Raw genomic sequence first — 20,424 nt, forward strand, 5'->3', positions numbered from 1 at the left:
CATGTGTCACATTTCCAAAACATATTCAATTTCAGTGTTTTTTGCCAACATAATGTACCCTTAATATTAATTAATTATAAATCTGTGCTTGTTACTTAATTTCTGAAAGGAACTTTATAAACAAATTATTATTTCAGGCATAACATAGCTAAGTAAATTTTCTGCAAAGGTAGTTGAATGGACCATAGACAAACTATCGATTTAAATGGAACATATATTGCATACATAAAAATAGTAAGTTTTAAAACAATTATTTTCAATGTTCAGGAAGACATTAGGGAAACTAGCTCATTTTCTGTGTTAAATTTTAAGTATTACCAGTTTGATAGCATAAATTTTGTCAGCAGTATTGAAGATTATGCAAAATTTATTGTGGCATAAAGTGTGAATAATTGTTCAAACTTTATATATAAAGTAAATACCTATATTTTAGATTCGTACTAAAAGTACGCAGTCATTCCAGGTGCTGGCAGCTGGCAGCATGAAATATACTTTGATTGGCTTATTCACAATTCTTAATGAGGAAAGGTTTTAACCAAGAAACACCCCTCAAGCTTATCTATATAGATTACACCATTCATCGATCACTAATCAGTACCATGATGACAGAGAAACTATGGTAAAGGGCACATGTATTGCGTTGGTGAATAAGTTTGTGGCATTTTTCCACACATTTAATAAACACATCAGGCACACATAACAGAGAATTCAGTCATCCGTGATATATTCTCCTCTACCATTAGAACAGTCTGCCAATGCTGGGGTAACTTAAATTCCATGACTGTAGAAATCACATGATTTTGAGGCGAAGAACTCATCAAGCGTTGTTGAGAGCGCATTTGCATCCAGAAAGGAAGTTACTTGAAGTTTGCTTGATAGAGATAGAAAAAGGTGAAAATCTGAAGTTACAAGATCAGGTGAATAAGGTGGGTGCTGAATGATTTCCCAACTCAGAACTGTCAGTCTATCAGAATATGGACTAACGTTATGGTGCAGTAGCATCACTTCACACAGTCTCCTTGGTCACATTTCTTGAACTGTATCTGCAAGACGTCTCATTTGTTATCAATAAATATCAGCATTGATGGTTATACTTTGGGGAAGCAATTCATAGTACACCACGCTGTCACTGTTCCATCACATGCATAACATTATCTTTTGTGGATGTGTGCAGGTTGTTGTGTGGGTAGTTGCTGCTTTGTTTGGGCTTAACCAGTTCTTTCTTTTTCTTATGTTAGCATAAAGACACCATTTATCATTACCAGGAATGATGATATATTTCAGGCATATTATAGTATTTGAGAGTTGTGGCATCGCACTTTAGTACCTGCATAGTGTAAATTCGCATAGTCGTCTGTCTTCTGTTTTTGTTTTGAACGACCAGTGTCGGTTGGTCACAGCCAGTGTGCTCCCTGCCGCCGTTGAATAAGCGGCTGCCAGCAGCAAGTCGTATACTCTTAGCTCACTTATTTGTTACATACTTTAATTATTAATTTCTTTGCATGTTTTTGGGTACTTGCATTGTTTAATCATAAATTTTGGGTGTATTATAGTATTTGAGAGTTGTGGCATCACACTTTAGTACCTGAATAGTGTAAAATCGCATAGTCTCCTTCTGTAGTGTGTCAGCAGTGCGCAAGTAGCAGCATTACTGCATTTACTAGGCAATCTTGTATTTTAATAATCGTTTAAATTTTGTGTCGAATTGTTTGTGCTCTCTGTAGAATAGTTCTGACGTTCTTTGCACAACAGTTTTTTAGCATGGATAGGGACTGTGACTGCTGTGTTCGGATACGGGCTGAGTTGGCATTCCTTCGCTCCCAGCTTCAGGCAGTGTTGGCTTCGGTCACACAGCTTGAGGTTGTTGTCAATGGGTATCACTGTGGGGGTCCGGATGGGGGTTTGTCGGGGACGGCCAGCTCGTCCTACGCATCCCCCAGTCGGACGACGGCTGTGGCTGCCCGGTATACCACCAACATTGAGGCTGACCCTTCACCCATGGTAGAGTGGGAGGTCGTCTCGAGGTGTGGCAGGGGGCGAAAGACATTCCGGAGGGCTGAACGGAAGGCCTCTCCAGTTTGTCTGATGAACCGGTTTCAGGCTCTGTCTCCGGCTGATACTGATCTTTGGCCGGACATAGCAGCTTGTCCTGTTCCAGAGGTTGCCCCTCAGTCTGCAAGATCTGGGCGGTCCCAGAGGGTGGGCTTACTGGTAGTTGGGAGCTCCAACGTCAGGCACGTAATCGGGCCCCTTTGGGATATGGCAGCAAGAGAGGGGAAGAAAACCAACGTGCACTCCATGTGCATACCGGGGTGAGTCATTCCAGATGTGGAAAGGGTCGTTCCGGATGCCATGAAGGGTACAGGGTGCACCCATCTGCAGGTGGTTGCTCATGTTAGCACCAATGATGTGTGTTGCAATGGATTGGAGGAAATCCTCTCTGGCTTCCGGCGGCTATCTGATTTGGTGAAGACTGCCTGTCTCACTAGTGGGATGAAAGCAGAGCTCACCATCTGCAGGATCGTCAACAGGACTGACTGCGGACCTTTGGTACAGAACCGAGTGAAGGGTCTGAAACAGGCTGAGACGGATCTGCGACCTGCGACCGTGTGGGCTGCAGATTCCTCGACTTGTGCCATAGGGTGGTGGGGTTTCGGGTTCTGCTGGATAGGTCAGGAGGCCACTACACACAGCAGGTGGCTGCGCGGGTAGCAGGAGTTGTGTGGTGTGGACTGGGTGGTTTTTTAGGTTAGATGGCCTCGGGCAAGTACAGAAAGGGCAACAGCCTCAAAGGGTGCGGGGCAAAGTGAGGACATGGAGGGACCAAGCAGCAATCAGTATTGTAATAGTAAACTGTCGAAGTTGCATTGGTAAAGTACCGGAACTTCAAGCACTGATAGAAATCACCGAAGCTGAAATTGTTATAGGTACGGAAAGCTGGCTGAAGCCAGAGATAAATTCTGCCGAAATTTTTACAAAGGCACAGACGGTGTTTAGAAAGGATGGATTGCATGCAACCGGTGGTGGCGTGTTTGTCGCTGTTAGTAGTAGTTTATCCTGTAGTGAAGTAGAAGTGGATAGTTCCTGTGAATTATTATGGGTGGAGGTTACACTCAACAACCAAGCTAGGTTAATAATTGGCTCCTTTTACCGACCTCCCGACTCAGCAGCATTAGTGGCAGAACAACTCAGAGAAAATCTGGAATACATTTCACATAAATTTTCTCAGCATGTTATAGTCTTATGGAGATTTCAATTTACCAGATATAGATTGAGACACTCAAATGTTTAGGACGGGTGGTAGAGACAGAGCATCGAGTGACATTATACTGAGTGCACTATCGGAAAATTACCTCGAGCAGTTAAACAGAGAACCGACTCGTGGAGACAACATCTTGGACCTACTGATAAGAAACAGACCCGAACTTTTCGACTCTGTAAGTGCAGAACAGGGAATCAGTGATCATAAGGCCGTTGCAGCATCCCTGAATATGGACGTAAATAGGAATATAAAAAAAAGGAGGAAGGTTTATCTGTTTAGCAAGAGTAATAGAAGGCAGATGTCAGACTACCTAACAGATCAAAACAAAAATTTCTGTTCTGTCACTGACAATGTTGAGTGTTTATGGAAAAAGTTCAAGGCAATCGTAAAATGCGTTTTAGACAGGTACGTGCCAATTAAAACTGTGAGGGACGGGAAAAACCCACCGTGATTCAATAACAAAGTTAGGAAACTACTGCGAAAGCAAAGAGAGCTTCAATGCAAGTTTAAACGCAGCCAAAACCTCTCAGAGAAACAGAAGCTAAATGATGTCAAAGTTAGCATAAGGAGGGCTATGCGTGAAGCATTTAGTGAATTCGAAAGTAAAATTCTATGTACTGACTTGACAGAAAATCCTAGGAAGTTCTGGTCTCACATTAAATCAGTAAGTGGCTCGATACAGCATATCCAGACACTCTGGGATGATGATGGCATTGAAACAGAGGATGACACGTGTAAAGCTGAAATACTAAACACCTTTTACCAAAGCTGTTTCACAGAGGAAGGCCACAATGCAATTCCTTCTCTAAATCCTCGCACAAACGAAAAAATGGCCGACATTGAAATGAGTGTCCGAGGAATAGAAAAGCAACTGGAATCACTCAACAGAGGAAAGTCCACTGGATCTGACAGGATACCAATTCGATTCTACACAGAGTACACAAAAGAACTTGCCCCCCTTCTAACAGCCGTGTGCCGCAAGTCTCTAGAGGAACGCAAAGTTCCAAATGATTGGAAAAGAGCACAGGTAGTTCCAGTCTTCAAGAAGGGTCGTTGAGCAGATGCGCAAAACTATAGACCTATATCTCTGACGTCGATCTGTTGTAGAATTTTAGAACATGATTTTTGCTCGCGTATCATGTCGTTTCTGGAAACCCAGAATCTACTTCATGGGACCATTGCTTTTCACAATATATATATATAAATGACCTAGTAGATAGTGTCGGAAGTTCCATGTGGCTTTTCGTGGATGATGCTGTAGTATACAGAGAAGTTGCAGCATTAGAAAATTGCAGGGAAATGCAGGAAGATCTGCAGCGGATAGGCACTTGGTGCAGGGAGTGGCAACTGACCCTTAACATAGACAAATGTAATGTATTGCGAATACATACAAAGAAGGATCCTTTATTGTATGATTATACGATAGCGGAACAAACACTGGTAGCAGTTACTTCTGTAAAATATCTGGGAGTATGGGTGTGGAACAATTTGAAATGGAATGATCATATAAAATTAATTGTTGGTAAGGTGGGTACCAGGTTGAGATTCATTGGGAGAGTCCTTAGAAAATGTAGTCCATCAACAAAGGAGGTGGCTTACAAAACACTCGTTCGACCTATACTTGAGTATTGCTCATCAGCGTGGGATCCGTACCAGGTCGGGTTGACGGAGGAGATAGAGAAGATCCAAATAAGAATGGTGCGTTTCGTCACAGGGTTATTTGGTAAGCGTGATAGCATTACGGAGATGTTTAGCAAACTCAAGTGGCAGATTCTGCAAGAGAAGTGCTCTGCATCGTGGTGTAGCTTGCTGTCCAGGTTTCGAGAGGGTGAGTTTCTGGATGAGGTATTGAATATACTGCTTCCCCCTACTTATACCTCCCGAGGGGATCACGAATGTAAAATTAGAGAGATTCGAGCACACACAGAGGCTTTCCGGCAGTCGTTCTTCCCGCGAACCATACGCAACTGGAACAGGAAAGGGAGGTAATGACAGTGGCACGTAAAGTGCCCTCCACCACACACAGTTGGGTGGCTTGCGGAGTATAAATGTAGATGTAGATGTAGATGTACAGGATATGAACGGTGGACATGCTCATGTGGGCACTTCATGATTTTTTTGTAATTTTGGCTTACAGCATGCTGTACCCAAACACTTGATTTTATAACCTTTCTCATTACATGCAAATGTCACATGATGGTGGAATGATCACAGTTCATCACATTTGGCACTTCTCAAGGGTACCGATGTGGATCATTGTGGATTAATGAGTTTAAACGATCTTCATCAAACTCCGAACGTCTTCCTGAATGTGGAAAGCCACTAACGTCAAAATGATCCTGCTTAAATTGAGAAAACCATTTTCTTGCCATGTTCTGCCCAATGGCATTATCCCCACACACAGCAAAAATGTTTCTGGCTGCCTCCACTGTCACCCCTCTACTGAACTCAAACAGAAGAGTATGACGGAAATGTTCTGATTTCTCCTCCTGGCACTCCATTTTTTAGTGTCCACAACTCCATTCACTGTCTCAAATTAACAAAATGACAATATGTAAACTGAAACAGCAACAGTGATTTACAAGTAAAAAATGACAATTGATAACTAAACCCATAGCAAACAGAATGCGAACATGCAAACCAAAAACTCTATGAACTTATGCACCAACCTAATAGACACAAAAAGAAAGCAGAAAAATGAAGAATACGGGAGAAGTCAAATCTGTACCTATATCAAATAAACAAAATTGTACAGGACATTAAATAGAAAATTTTAATTTAATAATAATGCATATATGCTGATACAACTTTGTGTGAAGTCATTGCACTACGAGAACTAACTGATTCTTTTGAATCTACACACTGCACACACACTCACACACCTGCTACCTGCTAGCATTAGGGATGTTGCTTTGCTTAATCCCAGAGGCAACAAATCCTCTATAACCTGTGATACAATAATGGCACCCATGAATGTGAACTGTAGATCCTTCAAAGGTTTGTTTCTTGATCCACTCCAAGAATCGCTGCTGCAATAAGGTACTAGCCTGTAAATGAAAATGTGTGTATTAAGTCAACAATGATACAAGAAACAATAATGGGTAGCTAAGGACATATAAAGTTCAAAGAGCAAATGTTAGTCAAATTAGCACTCAGTAAAATACATGTGATATCTTCTAACTAACGACTAACTGAGTGAAACATGCAGAATTAGGTCTATAGGACAATACTTACATACATAAATACGATAGTATTTACATTTTGACTGCATTGTATTTAAAATTTAAGAAAATGTGGTGAAAAAATGTGAATCAGAACATAAGAATTTAAAGGAAGAAAGTAACCTCTAGAAAAATTTCAAGTCACAGGAAGTGAAGAGCTTATAAATTTAATTACTGTAAATTATATTAATTCAGCAGCTCCAACCAGTCATGTTAATGATAAGAAAACATTTGTGGAGCAATGCACATATTGATGATCTGGTAATATTCACAATGAATAAAGGTTTCCTGGAAGTACCTTCATGTATAAAACATTCTTGGATTTCTTGACATGTCAATTCAGGATAGAATAAAACCTCAAGCTTTTGACGATTACCTCCACTGACTTCATCAGAAACAACTGACAGGCAAAACTGTTGCTGTAGTGACTTCTGATTCGTCAGTAATTACGTAAAGCAGTTGCAGATGGTGTCAGTGTCTGCACTGGTGGTGCCACCGTTCCTGTAGTAGTGTAAACATAGTGACATATATCTCTGCCTCTTCTCTATCTACTGTCACAGTTGACATTCCTATCGCAAATTCTTATTTCTACAGCCTGTTTAATTAGAGAATCCCAGTATGTAGGAGCCAGGGACAAAGCTTTTCTTTTGTCAAACAGTATTTTGTGCTTGTTTCTCAGCCTGTGATCTGCACCTGCAGCTTTCTCCAGTTGCCAATTTTATAATATGCCATTGATATTCTGCTCAGTGGTTGGAAATGGTGTGGATGGACTGACCAATGTAACTGCAACTGCACTCACAAGAAATGTTATAAATCTCAGGGATCACGAGGCTAAGACTGTACTCAACAGGGTGTAGCATCTCCTTTATCTTCTTAGGAGATCAGAAAATAGGTCTTATACCTCATCTTCCCAGTGCCTATTTTGTTGGATGTAGTGCTACAGGAAAGAAGGAATACCATTGGTAGCTCATCACGTTAATGTTCAACATTTCCACATTTTCTGTTCTTGGAGAATGCTGACTTTGTATCCTGTGGACCATTGCCATTCTTTTTGAACATGTACTTCAGATGATCAGTTTCAGAATCCAAGTGGTTCTTGCCAGAAACAGTTTTTGCTCTGTGTACCAATGTATTTAAAATTTCTCTCTTTTGGACTGGATGATGAAATCTCTGGGCACTAAGGTATAAATCAGTGTGCATCAGCTTGCAGTACATTGAACAGCCAAGATGTCCATCTGACTTTTGTTGTGCCAGAATATCTAAAAATGGCAGCCTTCCTTCTTTCTTTGTCTTGACAGTGAACTGAACATTTGGGTGCATACTGTTCATATGTTCAAGAAGGTGCTCAAGAGAGTCTGTGCCATGTAGCCAGACCATAAATGTGTCATCACCATAATGATAAAATGAAGATGGATGAAGAGGACCAAATTTAATGCATGTTCCTCAAAATCATCTATAAAAAAGTTGGAGAACCCATTGCCATTCCATCTGTCACTTCATAAAATTTACCACCATACAGAAATCATATCATGTTGGAAAAACCTTATCACTTCAGGAGGAAAATGCTCCACCAACAGTTTCAATGCGTCATCAAGGCTGACTAAAATATCATTTGGGCCAATTCTTATCTGTTTAATTTTCTCAATGAACATCTGAGAATTTTTGATGTGATGTTCACATTGGCCAGCTATTGAAGTCATTAGCTTAGTTAAATATTTGGCCAGATTGTAGGTGGACTTGTGGTAAGTCATACCTCATTGGCATTGTCTTGTAAGAAGTACTTTCTTATTTCCTCATATTCTTTTTAGTAGAAAATGATACCATATACACTTTCGAATTCTTTTTTTAAGACTACTTTTGCTTAAAAAATTGATGGACTACATACAACACAAAGTGCCATATCACTGGTGTTGGGAACAAAAAATAATTTGGTGCTTCTGGTGTGGAAAATATCAACTGTACAACCTCACACTTCATAAAATAAGTAGATAAATACTTTCAACTGACCCTGTAATTTTGATCACAGGACAGGATGCTGAAACACTAAATCAAACGTCGTACTGAAATAAAAACTGCAGAGATTATCTTATATTAACTTATATGTGGCACACAATTTATCAGCACATTAATTGTGGGTCTGGCTGCCTGCAGCGAATGAAAATCAGTAATATTTACATATATGTCTACCTAATTGCTTGGATGCCATTGGCAACAACATCATTAGTAGCAGCATATGTGTGAACAGTAAACTGACAGCATTTGAATTGCCATTTTAAAATTAAATTAGTACAAGCAGTAGCATCTACAATTATCATTACAGGCAGACACTTTATCATAATCAGGTAGGCAGTTTACTATAGTCAATAATTATGTACTCCAAGTAACATTATTATCGGTTATGATAATGTGTCTACCTGTAATGCTCATTGTAGATGCTACTGCTTGTACTACTGCAGTCTGAAAATGCCAATTCAAATTTGCCAAAACTAGTCATCACTGTTCAAACGATTGCGGTCTTGGCTTAAATCATGTCATGAATTTCTTCCTTCAGGTTGTTAAGCATGTACAGTTCAGTAAAACACATTGTTCCTTTTAAATATACCCACAGAAAATTAAGTAATTGTTTTGGGAGATGATATGTCCTGGATACAGATCATTTGAAACTGGCATGGCTCCCATGATGTACGAACATTAGAATCACAGGTCGTGGATTAAGATGTGTGAGAATCAGAATTCTGGCACCAGGAAATTCCTATGTACTACTGTACAATTTACATTCATTGCATGATCATTCAAATAAAAATATGAAGGCAATGATCTGTGTCATATACTCAGTGTACAGTGTATGAATGTGAGGAACATCGAGGTTTGTGTCTGAGAAACAGTAAAATTTTGGTGTTCAGCAAATTACACATTAATTACATCATATCATCACTAGTGTCCATCACTTTTAGTGTAGTCTCTGTTGAATTACTTTGTATTATAATAACATTATTACAGAACAGCTGAAAAATCAACATGTTATAGGTGTGAAAATATAAATCCAAATAACAAATTTTCATTATTAACACAGGCCATTCTGAAAAAAAAGTTATGCTTACTGATCTTTCTGATAGATGCAGACTGCTAAAATGTGATAGTGACAGTATAGCTGTAATAGGATGCACAGTGGTTGCCATGTGCTGTCCCCTAGCCCCACCTGACATTTATGAGCATCAGTGCTGCCAACCTAAAACCAATAGAGCTTTATACTGGAATATGTACTGTACTAATGTTTTTTGGATTACGCTACAATGTCCAGTTGATGACATTATCATTTAGCATTAACAATTAATTCATATTTAACAGTTATTGAGGTAGACCCATCCCTACATCCACCTAAACTATGTTGACCAAATATCATTTTTGTAACCCAGTTACTCCCAGTCATGAGTCTGCTGAGTCTCCTGTTCCACTATTTACCATCTCACTTAATAAAATTTGTACACTTTTGGTAATTTTCTTAAGCTACTTTCATAAAGATTATTCAATTTTTCTTTTCTCTTTGTGAGTTATAGTCTCTGCCAGGAAGTTTCATATCAGCGCACACTCTGCTGCAGAGTGAAAATCTCATTCTTTATAGTCTCATGTTTGATTCACACAATAACTAACTTATCCTCCTCAGTTCTAGAAACATAATTCTCAATTTGTCACTTTGCTTCCAACTTTAATAAATGAACAGACAGTTGCAAGTTATTAGTATGCATTAATTTTCTTCCATGATCATATAGTTAGGCCATTACATCTACATCTACACCTATACTCTGCAAATCACTGTGTAGTGCATGGAGGATAGTACATCCTACAGGAAGAGTGACTGTTTAAAGGCCTCTATGTGAGCAGTAATTAATGTAATCTTGTCTGCATAATCCCTATGTAAGTGATACATAGGGGGTTGCACTAAATTCCTAGACTCATCATTTAAAGCGGGTTCTTGAAATTTTGTAAGTAGGCTTTCTTTGGATAGTTTTCATCTATCTTCAAGAGTCTGCCAGTTCAGTTTCTTCAGAATCTCTACTACACTCTCCCCTGGGTTAAACAAACCTGTCACCATCTATGCAGACTGATTGCATTTCCTATATTATATGGAAACACAATCCCAGTAATGTGTTTACATGTGTTACAGCTACTGTAAATTTATGGACTTACACATGATTTGTATTATGCCAAAAAGGATTTTCTTCTTGGTTAGGAGACAATATTCCTCCAACTGTAAAGGAATTAAATAATGATTAATATAAAGTGGTGCTGTGTAGACATAAATCCACATGTTCTGACTTATGACAAATTCAAATATTAATTAATAATGCTCATACAGACCAGTACGTGTTTCGGGCCAATGGGAAGAGCTCATTAAGTAACGCCGTTCCGTCCAGCGATTAAGACATGTTTCTGTGTCAAAGCAGTACCATCCTCCTGTGTAACCAGGTAACTTAGTCTTAGTGTCTGAGTGTATGCTAAAAATCAATAAAATTATTTGTGCAATTTTATCAAAACAAAAGAATCTATCTTTTATTAAGTAGTGAAAAATCAAACAACAATTTTGTAGAAGGCTATCTGAACCAAGGAAACATCTCAGCATGTAATTCAGAACATAAATTTTTAAAAAGAGTGCATAACACATAGTATAATACTTTTACACACAATAAATGAACACTGAAAGATATCTACGCAATATATGGACCATTCAGATGTCTGTAATTGCCTCAAGGAGGATTTATTCCATATCATATCAAGTCTTCTAAGAATCTATGAGTTATTGACAAACAATATGCTTAGAAAAATCATGAATATTCTTCTTAACAGTACTGGAAATATTGATTTTAATAAGTCTGTTTATGTTCTTTGAAATAATATATGTGGCAACTAAAAGAAAAATTTTCAGCTCAGTTGTAATTTATACAGCATTGTTATCAAATTTTGGGCAAAATTTCAAGAGCATACAATACTTAAGGAAGACAAGGCTTTGAAATAAAAACATAATCTATTAGCCTTCATTAGAATACAGTAAAACTACCTCCAATGCATTGTAAAGTAAGTCTAGGGAATTCCTAAATGACTATTCCTTTTGTAAATTAACAGAATGGAGTTGTTCACATTTCTTTGTATTAATTATTGTGGCTAGCAGAAACGGCCTGCTACTTTAAGGAACTAACTCTTTGTCAACATAACATTTAATATATAATTAGCCTATATCAATAGAACTAAGAGCTGCTATCTCCTTTGGGAAACAGAATACTTTACCTAGGTTAGCAGCTTTTAGTATTTATTTGGTCACACATAGATGACACGACTAATAATGACACTGTGGCATTTGAGAGAAATCAAGTGGAACCAGCTGTTATAATGTACCTCTGTATTCTAATCTAATTGTTAAATATTTTTCTTGGTAATATGCTTCTATGAGATTCTCCAGGAACACTTTTCTAAAATGTTGGACATGTAGCGATTCTGACCATCTGGAGGCAATGAAAATTGCTTCCTGCAGTGTGTTCCATAGTCCCATGAAATTTTATTTATTTTCTCTTTTAGCTAAATGTGTTACTGATGTAGTTAATACTACATGACCAGTAATTCCACCTTGTTGCAAGCTATTTTTTTTTATCTTGCCATGATGAAATATCTGCAAAAATTGTAACAGTGAAATCTCCAGTTACCTACAGTTGCATCGAGTCTTGATTTCTGCTATGATTTCATCAAAAGTAGTTGACTCTGTTTAAATTACATACAAAATCTGTACAGGGTTATTGAAAATTTCTGTTACAAACTTATAAGACTTATAGAGGGAAGTGAGTACATAATATTTTGAATAGGAACCAAGGTCTGGAAACATACCATTTCCGTTCTATGATGGTTGCTATTCCGATGTTTTTAACTTATTCACTTCTGGATCAGGAACTGAATTAGGTGTGATGCAGTGCAATTATTATGTAAAGATTCGAAAGAAAACATAATAAAGGATCCATTTATGATTTAAGCACAGTTTTTTGTATCAACACTTAATATTATGTTCTATATGTACAGCATACTGGTTTTTTTTTTGTTTTGGAATAATGCAAACACATAACATTTAAATGTTAATACAAACAAATGAGCTTAAGTGATAAATGGATCTTGAATTATGTTTCCTGCTGAACTGTACCTAATATTTATACTGTATGATGCCTAATTCAATTCGTCCAGTAGAAGTGGATGAGTTAAACATCTGAATTGAAACGACCATAGAAACGGAATGATATTTTCTGGAAATGGGTTCCTATTCAAAATATTATGTATGCACTCCCTCCTACAAGTCCTAGACATTTGTAATGGGAATTTCTGAACACGCTGAATATTGGCAAACTTCAAATATAATAGAATTGAACCTTTATTCACCTTTCAGTATTTTCCATACAGTTGGCTTTGTCAAAATTTACAATTCAGTTAAGTTTTGTATAATAATCAATTATTTACAAAGAAAAAACACAGAAAATAAGTGGCTTATTTAAGAACTAAAAGGTTTTCGTTATCATATAGGAGAAACATATATTATAATGATTAGTTTCCAGGAATTCTTCAACTGAATAGAATTCATTTGAGAGATTATGATGAATGTCTTGAGGAACAAACTGAGAATTTGAATTCATGTCTGGTAATGTCATCCAGCAACTCTACAGAGCATTGTAATTATATGGAAAACTGCCTGCAGCTAGGCCTTCTCTCCAACAATAAATGTGTATTTGTATGCTGACGGGACACAAGCTGTGTTGTGATAATGTTGGATGTGTTCTACATCTATTCTTCATAATACTGTGTGATATGTTCCACTTGCAGTATGCAGATACAGAAACTCACATTTGCTGACAGAGGGGTCACCTAGTGGCAGAATTGCCTGCTATAACTTAGACACTCTATATTAGTTGTTGGATGATATTTCAGGACATGGGTTTCTATACGCAGTTTGTTCCTATTGATTCCTTGAACAATAAATTAGAATGAAGCATGAAAATGTTGAAAGAGAATTGTATTACTGAAGTTCAATCGATGGAGAACTAGTGACATAATGAGATCACAGATACGAAGTTGCAGATACGAAAGGCTACAGAATGGTGTACCAAGACTAAGACCGGTATTACACTATCAAATTTCTTTGTCAAACATTTGATCAAAGATGTGATCAAATATTCGTCAAATATATTTGACAAAGATCTTTGACGTGACACTAAAAATGTGTATTACACTGTCATCATAATTTTCGTCAAAGTTCAAGATGGCTGACAACAACAACTTGTTGTCAACAGCAACTGCATGTACCCCAATTGTACTGTGTGCACATGCGGAAGAGAAGCGGGAGAAAAAAGGAAATGTACATGGGTGAAGCCATGAGTTTTACGACAACACGATAAAAGCATTCAACAAAACTTGTTACGTGAGCTTACAGTGGAGGACGTCAAGTCGTACATCAGTTATGTAAGAATGGATGAGCATACATTTCTGTATGTGCTCAGTGGAGTGTATCCTCATATCACAAAGCACAATACTCACTTAAGGATCACTATATCTGCAGAAGACAGGCTCACTGTAACACTCTGATTCCTTGTCACAGGAGAAGGTTGGGTTAGGTTAGGTCTCCAATCTTCTTAATCTATCATTGTATTGAGGGTGCCTCATGTTGTAAAGTGCCTCATCAGCTTCATACACCTCTATTAATTTTGTAGTTGTTGGTAAACACCAATTGTATTTACCAGTAATGTTTATAAAAACACTACAGATGACAGAATGCTGCAGCGATGCTAGCGCTTCACGTGGTAATATGTCACATTGCAGTGATCAGAAGACAAGTGACTTCTTTGATCAATTCTACAGTGATGCCATAGATTTGATCAAATATTTGACAACATTTGACAAAGTTTCCTATTACAGTTCATTTATTAAAAAGTTTATTGTTATGTTAATGATGTTGTCCCATACAAATGTGATCGTGTCAAATATTCCAGTGAGATTTGATCTGCCTGACTGGTCGTGTGTGAACCGAGAAATCCGATCTACAAACAAAAAATTAAAACATTTCTGCTCCAAGTTAAAAAATGTGGGACTGCTGGACCTTAACAGTTATCAAAGAAGCAGCTTCACTGTACATGGACTACATCTTAATCGTCTGGGTAAGAATACGCTAGTAACTGACATCAACAGAGCTATTGAGGAAACAAAAAGCAATAATTCAGATCTGCTACCTTGTACCTCAGATATCATACACACGAAAGACAGAAGTGATAATTATATATGCCTGCAGAGCAAGCAAACGGAAATAATTCCTCACTGCAATGTCAAGACTGTTGATTTTTTAGGATAACAAAGTCCCTCAGTGTTCCTAATTTAGAAACTATCAATTTGTGTGATAATATTAATCTTGACAAGGATATATCCTCTCATGATTGTACTAATATATCATTTTTACATTATAATGTTGAGGGCTTGGGTAACAAAATCGATGTATTTGAGGCCTTAGTTACAGATCTAGCTCCACATGTAATCGTGGCTACAGGGCATCAAAAAGCTAACCGTAATATTCAATATTATAAGTTACAGGAGTATAATCTTACATTGTTTTTCTGTAGAATAGATCATAAAGGAGGGGGTGTTGCTACTTACGTAAGGAAATGTAACCTAATAAGTTCTGTAGAAAAAGTATCATGGGTTAATGACTATTGTATTGAGAAAGATTTTGAAGCAGTGATAATTAAGTTAATGATTGTATCCATCCCACTTATTGTGGTAGGTATATATCGAGGCCCTTCTGGTAATCTCTAGGTTTTCCTGGAAGCACTGGATAGTGTATTGGGGAAGCTAAGCAAGGGTGGCAATACAGTAAATATTATAATGTTAGGAGACTTTAATATAAACACACTAAGCGACAGCCAGGAATGCAAAGGTTTACAAGACTGCATACGATCCTATGATATTAAAGATCTACTTAGTCATGTGCCCACTAGAATAATTGAGTCAAGCAGCAATTCCATAGATCATGTAATGACCAATTATGAAAATGTTGTGTCGGCACAGACTGTAAACGGGCACATATCTGATCATCTACGACAATTATTAGTGATTGGTTGTCTTAATAAACTTAAACAAACCAAAAAATATGAGAATAGAAGATTATTTTCTGAATACAACATCACCTTGCAAAAGAAAACTTTGGGTCAAGACTCTTGGGAATCAGTTTATAGAGAAAGGGGAGTTGACAGCAAATGGGAAGTATTTGTAAAAATTTTAACTAGACATATTGATATTACTATCCCGGCAAAGAAGATCAACGTAAATAAAAATAAACCTCCAGTAATCAAATGTGTAAAACTGGATGAAAAAACGAAAAGACTCAAAGAAGGAATGGAGTATATGTATAAGCTACACAGAGAAACCAGTCTTGATTCATATAAAGAGGATTATAAAAAATATAAATATGAATATTGCAAGGAAGTAAGGAGAAGGAAAGTAGAACATATTACTAAACAGATCAGAAATTCTGACTGTATCTGAAAGTCGTGCTGGGCAGTAGTTAATGATATGAGGAACACTGATTCAAAAACTAAAATTAATAATATAGAGTTAAGTATATGTAATGATAATTCTTCTGATCCTTATATAGTTAGCAATATATTTAATGATTACTTTATAGATGCTATTGAAAATGATACTTGCATGAAACAGGAGAGGCAGTTTAAATATGATAAGGAAAAGGAACGGGACTCTTGTAAGCTACCTACAGTAAACATCAAGGATGTAACACAGCTAATTGACAGCCTAAAAAATAAAAGGTCAGCTGGATGGGATGAATTTTCTCCTTTTCTACTTAAAAAATGCAAGGGGGAGTTAGCCAGACCATTAGTCCATCTAATAAATTGTGTACTTGAAGAAGGTGCGTTTCTGAAGAAACTGAAACTTGCTATAGTTAAACCTTTATATAAAAAAGGGAAAAGAAAACAACCACAGAACTACAGACCAGTTGCCTTAACCTCAGTGTTTGGTAAATTAATTGAAAAAATAATGCTAGAAATCTTAATCGAGCACTATAATATGAATAACTTAATAGGAGATTTCCAACACGGCCTTAGAAGTGGTCGAAGCACGATATCTGCAGCAGTACAGTTTGTACACTGTCTGATGGAGAAAATAAATGAAGGTTACAAAACGGCAGGAGTGTTTTTAGATCCTTCCAAAGCGTTTGACAGAGTCCATCATAGCGCTCTTTTAAATAAACTTGCTTACTTATAATGGTGTCAGTGGGAAACTGTTGCTTTTAATAGAATCTTACCTTAGAGATAGACAACAATGCACAGAAGTTGTGTATGATAACGGAGAGGTAATCAAAAAAAGAAGATCAAAGATAAGAAATATAAATTTTGGTGTGCCACAGGGCTCTATCTTGGGCCCCTTCTTGTTCATTTGCTACATGAATGATTTCCCAAAAGTAGTAGACACCAGTCATCGTATTACTATGTATGCTGATGACACCTCTGGGGTTTGCTGGGCATGTAGTAATGATGACCTAAATTCAGTGGTACAGAATTTTGTTGAAAAAGTCCAAACACATTTTGAAAAAGAAAACCTGAGGGTCAATATTAACAAAACTAATTTAATTTATTTTAAGACAAGTGGCTCAAATAAAAATACTGTTTTAAATGAGGACATTCAGGAAAATACCTGTTCAGAATGTAAATTTCTGGGGATATATATACATGACAGACTTGCGTGGAATCATCAAACAGATCATGTCTGTGGTAAAATAACATCTAGTCTGTATTTACTAAGGAGATTAGTTCAATATTTACATATCGAAGCAATAAAAATAGCGTATTTTGGGTTGGTGTATCCCCATCTATCTAATGGAATTGTATTGTGGGGTGGTTGTAGCCAATACAATATAAAAAGGGTATTTTTATTGCAGAAAAGAGTAATAAGAACTATGGCAAAAGTAAGACCCAGAACTTCATGTAAAAACCTGTTTATTAAGTTTAATATTACGACTATCTATGCAGTATATATGGTTCAATCAATATTATTAGTGAAAAAAGACAAAAAAGTGACAAACAGGAATATGGAAATCCATGATTACAATACAAGACAAAAATCAGACTTTCATATGGTGAGCAGACGATTGAATCTAACAACAAATACACCATTCATTAAGGGAACAATATTTTATAATTCTCTGCCAAACAACCTGAAACAGCTTTCTGGTAGAATTTTTAAAAATGAGTTAAAAAATGGCTTATATTGAAGTGCCCATACAGTATGGTACTGACATGATTTGACCTCAGGAATGCTATGTTAAATATACTTAAATGATCTTATACTTAATAGCATGTAATCTATTTATATTGTGTATCAATAATCTAAATGTAATTATTATAACATTGCCCATGCATGTTAAAGCTGTAAGATAAATAAATAAATAAATAAATTACACCATCACATTCCTTTGACAAACATATTTGACAAAGATACTGGACAAAGAAATTTGATAGTATAATACTGGCCTAAGGAATCTGTAAAGGATTAGTTAACATAGGTGCAAGGACAATCTGCTGCAGTGCATAAGTGTTTAGGAACCAAGTACACAGAAACCCTGTTCAAAATTTAGGAGAGTACTGATACAGATATCACACTCTGACCTAAAACAGTATAATGTAGTACTGTAAGTGAATGAGTATGGAGCAGCATTTCATGTTATTGGAATACAGATCCACAGTCTAGAAGAATGTGATTGCAGAGAATGATTTGCTGAACTACAAAAAGTTTCTCAAGTTGGAAACCATGAGATCAGTCCACCCAAGAGAATTTAAAGAGACTTTATGGATGACCTGCTCAATTACTGAAAATGCTGAGATTAGTCATTTGGTGAAAGATTTTGAGTATAATTTTGTATTAGAATACTGTTCTAAGGAACAGCAGAAGGGAAACAAGTATGAAATATTATTATCAAATGTGGATGCATCAAGTAAAATATTTATATGACCAGTTGGATGCTGAAACTTTGATTTTCCATTTGGAGACTAAAGAGAAATTCAAATTGCATTGACTTACTGTGTCATTGTTCTTGGTTGAGTATTGTATATATTATGAGAGAAAATACACACAACACTGGTGTAATATTATATATTATTTATAATTTTATTTTACAAACCCCAAAAACCAGTCTGTGTGTATGTTTGGGATCTCCTCCCAAACCCCTGGTTCAATTTCAAGCAAATTTTGCACAGAAACATAAGGTCTGGCAAGTCTCAGCACTGCACTTTTATAATCTCCTAACTCCAATAGCAGTGCAGATATGGGTAAAAACCTGTTTTTTTTGCAGCCCCTGGCGTACAGTCTGCCCTGATTACAAACACACGTGGGAACAGCATCAACTTGTCAATTCCAACCACTTTCGAGGGCAGCCTACATGTCAGGGGCAAAAATGGATTTTGTGGCCTTTGACATGTAGGCTGCTGTCCATGATTGATGTGTTGGAGTAGTATCAACCTCCTTTCACAAACTGCTTTGCGTTGTGGCCTGTATATCAGGGGCAAATAAATGATATTCAAGCCTCCAATGTGTAGCTTTCCCTGCATGACAGGAATGTTTTTGAAGTAGAATTGGCAATCTTTATTGAACTGAATCGTAGGGATACATGTGTGAGTGAGTGTGACTGGAGACAGGCTGAGATGGTTGGAGACTAGAATGGACAAAGTGAGGGGAGGAGCAATTCCACAGAGAGAAATGAACAGGGGGAGATGCATGAGGCAGGTGGAAGGTATAGAAGGGTAATGGTAGGTAGAAAGGGAAGAGGGGGAGGCAGAGATGAAAAGAAAGAAGGATATAGTCAGAGGGAGAAGGGAGGAAGAGTAGAGGGAGAGGGAGAGGGAGAGGGAGAGGGAGAGGGAGAGGGAGAGGGAGAGGGAGAGGGAGAGGGAGAGGGAGAGGGAGAGGGAGAGGGAGAGGGAGAGGGAGAGGGAGAGGGAGAGGGAGGGGGAGCGGGAGCGGGAGGGAGACGGAGAGGGAGAGAGAGAGAGAGGGGGGGGGGAGAGAGAGGGGGGGGGGGGAGCGAGAGAGAGAGAGAGAGAGAGAGAGAGAGAGAGAGCTGGGGATTAGACTATGTGTTATGTTTTCTGCTCCCAAGAATAACTAAAATTTTTTCCCTTTTTCATGCTATATATAACGCAGGTGCACACACAGTATGTCATCTGAACACACACACACAATATTTAAAGATTATGAATCACTGACTGTAGCATAATAGAAGGGTCATGGAGTTTACTTATATCTATCTGCAGCTTAGTGGATACAGTTACTGGTTTTGATCAACTGTAATGTATCAAGTATAATTAAAGAAATATTATAGAATTACATTTTCTTGAAACAAGGTGTTGTATGTGTCTCAGTAAGATGGCAAACTGTTTAAGATTAAAGCTGCAAATTGATTATTAAGACTAGCTCACTAAGATTAAAGTTGCACAATGTACGATAATACACTCTTTGACAAACAAAAAAAAAAAAAAAAAAAAAAAAAAAAAAAAAAAAAAAAAAAAAAAAAAAAGTGATGCACCACAAAGGAGTTATTCAAATTGGTCACAAATTGATATTCATGCAAGTATTGACAGAAATTGCAAAAATGTAAACTGTGGTAGCCAATGGAAGGATGTACGCTGCAGCAGTACAATTTCATCACACAACTGGCAAGGCTAGAAAACAGCGGAGATGTTGATTCCAGTGCATAAAATCTTTGTGAATTTCATTCTGCGTACTCAGTTGGACAGTAACTATGCCTCACAAATGGGTACGTGAACAATATACGTAAGTGTCCACATGTCAGAGATGATGTGTAGTTGTGCTCAAAGGAGCCAACTAGAGTAATACGTGAGTGGCTCAACATTTGAACAG

At 37.3% G+C, this 20,424-nt stretch overlaps 1 protein-coding gene across 1 annotated transcript in view; it reads right to left on the reverse strand.

Moving 5' to 3' along the window:
• Positions 1 to 20,424, reverse strand: part of LOC126470787 (palmitoleoyl-protein carboxylesterase NOTUM) — a 338,465-nt gene that overhangs the window by 93,534 nt on the left and 224,507 nt on the right. Inside the window, exons 6-8 of the mRNA XM_050098797.1 lie at positions 10,843 to 10,938; positions 10,672 to 10,732; positions 6,145 to 6,309 (exon numbers count right to left, since the gene is read on the reverse strand). Of these exons, the coding sequence (XP_049954754.1) occupies positions 6,145 to 6,309; positions 10,672 to 10,732; positions 10,843 to 10,938 (322 nt within the window). The remainder of the gene's footprint in view (positions 1 to 6,144; positions 6,310 to 10,671; positions 10,733 to 10,842; positions 10,939 to 20,424) is intronic.

Source organism: Schistocerca serialis, chromosome 3 (assembly GCF_023864345.2).
Source record: "Schistocerca serialis cubense isolate TAMUIC-IGC-003099 chromosome 3, iqSchSeri2.2, whole genome shotgun sequence".
In the NCBI taxonomy this organism is placed as follows: domain Eukaryota; kingdom Metazoa; phylum Arthropoda; class Insecta; order Orthoptera; family Acrididae; genus Schistocerca; species Schistocerca serialis.